Raw genomic sequence first — 4,710 nt, forward strand, 5'->3', positions numbered from 1 at the left:
CCGAGCGTGAAATTTAATTCCTTCCAACGAAAAGTGTTCATACCCGGCACTGAAATACAAGTGCGAATAATCGACAATGAACGCAGTGTAACGACGCATTTATTGAATCCAAATTTGTGAGTACATACATATATACATTTATGCTCAGGGCGCGACAGTTTTCGATCACTTAATCCCTCTCCTTTTCGGTTCTCTAGATACACCATTGAACTGACGCATGGACCCTTCACGTGGACCATCAAACGCCGCTACAAACATTTCAATTCGCTACATCAACAACTCAGTTTCTTCCGTACCTCATTGAACATTCCCTTCCCGATGCGCAGCCATAAGGAAAAGCGCGCAACGCTTAAGAAAGCTGCCATACAAATGGCCGATGAGGCGCGCCTAAAGTCCCTGCAGCAAACACAGACGCAGACAATGGTGATGGAGACCAACCACAAAGTTCAATACACTGGCAATGTCAATGGAAATCCGGTTGATACGTTGGCGGTGGCGAGCGCCAGCAGCAGTCCTTTGGCAACGCTGGGGCTTATGGGGAAAAAGAAAAAGAAGAAACGAAAGCTGCCGCGTTTTCCAAATCGCCCGGAGTCGCTTATAACAGTCGAGTCACTGCCGCTGCGCATAAAGCAACTTGAGGATTATCTGTACAATTTGCTGAACATCAGCTTGTATAGAAATCATCACGAAACGGTGAGTAAGAATGCGCTTGTGCTCTAAGTTTTAAGACTATCATGCTAAATATCGCATCTGCTCCAACAGCTGAACTTCGTCGAAGTCTCAAATGTGTCCTTTGTCTCTGATCTCGGTATCAAAGGTAAGGAGGGTGCTATACTTAAGCGCACAGGCTCAACACGTCCCGGCCAGGCAGGCTGCAATTTTTTTGGCTGCTTTCAGCAGAAATGCTGCGTGCGCTGCAGCTTTTTCTGTTCGGATGTGCTGTACGGCAAGTGGCGGAATCGCTGGTTCTTTGTAAAGGAAACCTTCTTCGGCTACATACGTCCCGATGGTGTTATTAGGTAAAATCGCGCACAGAGTAATGATACTGACTGGAGTCAACACTTAAATTTGGTTTCCTATTTCACGCCCCCACAGATCTGTGATATTATTCGATCAGGGCTTCGACGTCTCTACCGGCATCTATCAGACGGGCATGCGCAAAGGTTTGCAAGTGCTCACCAACAGCCGTCACATCATACTCAAGTGTTGGACGCGCCGGAAGTGCAAGGAGTGGATGCAGTATCTTAAAAAGACGGCGAATAGCTATGCGCGTGACTTCACCTATCCCAACCCGCATATGTCCTATGCGCCAGTGCGTTCGGGTATACAAGCAAGTTGGCACGTGGATGGGTCCACATACATGGGCGCGATAGCGGATGCACTCGAAGAGGCGAAGGAGGAAATTTTCATAGCCGATTGGTGGCTCAGTCCAGAAATTTATATGAAACGACCAGCGGTCGATGGCGACTACTGGCGGCTGGACAAGATACTGCAACGGCGTGCGGTGAGTTAAGAGAAGCAGTAATGAATTCTACTTTTTTACGCATATCATATTTCTCTCGCCACTTCACACACAGTCGCAGGGTATTAAAATCTTCGTGTTGCTTTACAAGGAGGTCGAAATGGCTTTGGGCATAAATAGTTACTATAGCAAACAGAGGCTTTCCCACGAGAATATTAAGGTGAGCAAATTATTAATATTATTTGGAGCCAATGCTTGATTTCAGCTTCTACGTACTATTTTCATTTCCCTCAGGTTCTCCGCCATCCTGACCATGCGCGCGCCGGCGTGTTCTTCTGGGCGCATCACGAAAAGATTGTGGTCGTCGATCAGACCTACGCTTTCATCGGCGGTCTAGATCTTTGCTACGGCCGTTGGGATGACTATCGCCACCGTCTCACTGATCTTGGCAGCGTCTCCACCGCCTCGGCTTCCGGCAGCACGCGTCACCTTACCAGCTTCTTTGCCAAAGACGATGGTGACTCTGCCTTTGGTTCGCAGAAGTCTTCGCGCAAGGAAACAAGCAATGTGAGCACAGATTTTCAGAAAAGAGAGCAGCTAACCGTCAGCTATGCAGAACCAGAATTTGAGGAGGTCGAACTTCGCACCCTCTCGCCGGGCGAAAAACTCGTAATACCTGAGCTGCTCTCATCCACCGTTGACGAACCGGTCGCCGTCGAAGGCATGAAGCTGAACACTCCTGAGTTGGAGCGTAAGAATGTGTTGGAGAAGATTACCACCAATGCGATGCGCAAGGGTAAAGACTTGGTGAGTAGGCTAACAATGACCGAGCAGGAACGCGCTGGAATGGGCGACAAATCGCCAGATGTGCTGAAAGATCCCAAACAGCTGGTGTTCACCATAGACGAGGTAGAAAAGGGGCGTCTAGGCGGGCTGGAGGATCCAACACCTTTCCAAACGCAAATTCTCAACGACTATTACGGCCAAGCGAAGTACTGGTTCGGCAAGGACTATTCCAATTTCATACTGAAAGATTGGATGAATTTAGATGCGCCGCTGGTCGACATCATTGATCGATCATCAACGCCACGTATGCCGTGGCATGATGTGGGCATGTGTTTGGTGGGATCGGCGGCGCGTGACGTGGCGCGCCATTTCATACAGCGCTGGAATGCTGTGAAGCTAGAGAAGATGCGCGATAATGCGAACTTTCCCTATCTAATGCCAAAGAGTTACACCAACATCAAACTGAATCCGAATATTGTATTGAAGCGACAAAATCGCGTAACTTGCCAATTGCTGCGTAGCGCTTCTTCATGGAGCTGCGGCTTCATCGAACAGGATTTGGTGGAGCAGAGCATACATGACGCTTACATACAGACAATAACCAAGGCGCAGCACTACATCTACATCGAGAATCAGTTCTTCATCACAATGCAGCTGGGCGCGACGGGCGCATATGGTAATGTGCGCAATCAAATTGGCGAGACACTGTTCAAGCGCATAGTAAGAGCGTACAAGTAAGTATGAGTAGCGTTAGGGAGTGAGAGATATTCTTATGATTTATTTATATATTATTTCCTGCAAACGTTTCGCTTTAAGGGAGCGCAAAACCTTTCGCGTTTTTGTGATCATTCCACTGCTGCCTGGCTTTGAGGGCGACGTTGGTGGCAGCACTGGCAACGCGGTGCGAGCAATCACGCATTGGAATTACGCGTCGATATCGAGGTAAGCAAATATCGGACTTGAAATTGGGTGCATTGGGCTTTATTTTTTCCCTCACATAGAGGCCGCTCTGCGATACTCACACGCCTCAAGGAGGTCGGCATTAGCGATCCCGGCGAGTATATATCCTTCCATAGCTTGCGCACAAACTCGCAATTGAATAACACGCCCATTACTGAACTCATTTATGTGCATTCAAAGTTGTTAATCGCCGATGATCGCGTGGTAATTTGCGGTTCGGCAAATATCAACGATCGCTCGATGATCGGCAAGCGGGATTCGGAAATCGCTGCGATCATAGCCGATGAAGAGTTCGAGGACGGACGCATGAATGGCAAAAAGTATCCGAGTGGTGTATTTGCGGGCAGGCTACGCAAATTCCTATTCAAAGAGCATTTAGGTCTACTTGACCCCGATGCCGATCGCATGCCAATTGATGTAACCGACCCGGTAATCGATCAATTTTGGAATGGGATGTGGCGTCGTACGTCAACGCGTAATACAGAGATATACGAAGAAGTTTTCAAGTGCATACCTACCGATAAGGTGAAGTCGTATGTGGATTTGCGAAAATATCAGGAAGAGCCGCCGCTATGCAAATCAGATCCGGAGGTGGCGGCCAAGCGGATGGCAAATATTCAGGTGTGTACTGATTTTAATACTAAATGTACGCGTATATAATTAGTGTATCCACTCATTTAGGGATTCCTAGTCAATCTTCCATTGGACTTCCTTGACAAGGAAGTGCTGACACCGCCTGGTACCAGTAAAGAGGGACTCATCCCCACCGCCGTGTGGACGTAGTCTGAGCTATGCATTTTTACTGTTACATATATGTATTTGCTAAAATGTATTTATTATAAATTTTTTAAGAAATCGGTAATATGCAGAAGAGTTTAAAGTGCTTTATTAGCTGTTAAGCATAGCGTATGTAGGATTATTATTGGTTTTCTTAAGTAAACATACATTTTTATTCTTAAACCATAGATCTTTATTTTAAGTTTGACTAGGCTCTATACTTTAAACAAATAGTTGTTGCAGTATTTAAGCATTTGATAATCTTTTACAAGTGTCTATTCCATTGTATTTTACTTGTCATAGATTGTAATAAAATTTCAAATATACATTAAAATCTTTACAAAAATTTTATATTTTAAATGAAAACTCGAATCTAAATATCGTCGTTTAAAATAAAAAACCGCGTATCGTGGCACTTGTGCCAAAAAACATATTCGTGCACCGGAAACACCTGGCATCAAGCCCTTATCCATACTTAGATATAAGAGGAAGAGATAATTAAGAATAAAAGAGAGAGCCGTTTTGAAATAGGACAAGTTTTACTCTCCAAAAAAATTTGGGCAACCTCACATTGGAGGTTTTGCATTTCCTTGATACGCGATTTTGTACTTGAAACGACGATATGTAGCTGAAAAATATATTCCGACGAATTGATAATCTCCTCCTTTTTTTGGAGTCGGTTAAAAACTGAAGAAGAATCTGAACATTTCATAGTTTATGTTTAG

General features: G+C 45.4%; 1 protein-coding gene across 1 annotated transcript; it reads left to right on the top strand.

Annotated features, from left to right (window-relative positions):
- Positions 1-3: 3 nt before the first annotated feature.
- On the top strand, positions 4-4,279 carry Pld (Phospholipase D; the record flags this gene model as incomplete). The annotated part of the gene is made up of 9 exons (XM_017638186.1): positions 4-116; positions 198-693; positions 763-1,019; positions 1,096-1,504; positions 1,578-1,682; positions 1,757-2,982; positions 3,065-3,190; positions 3,250-3,829; positions 3,890-4,279. Coding segments are annotated over 9 exons (3,414 nt in total), but the record flags the coding sequence as incomplete, so codon positions are not given.
- Positions 4,280-4,710: the final 431 nt, after the last annotated feature.

This window comes from Rhagoletis zephyria, unplaced genomic scaffold (genome assembly GCF_001687245.7).
Source record: "Rhagoletis zephyria isolate East Lansing unplaced genomic scaffold, Rhagoletis_zephyria_1.1 Rzeph_scaffold_23786, whole genome shotgun sequence".
NCBI lineage: Eukaryota > Metazoa > Arthropoda > Insecta > Diptera > Tephritidae > Rhagoletis > Rhagoletis zephyria.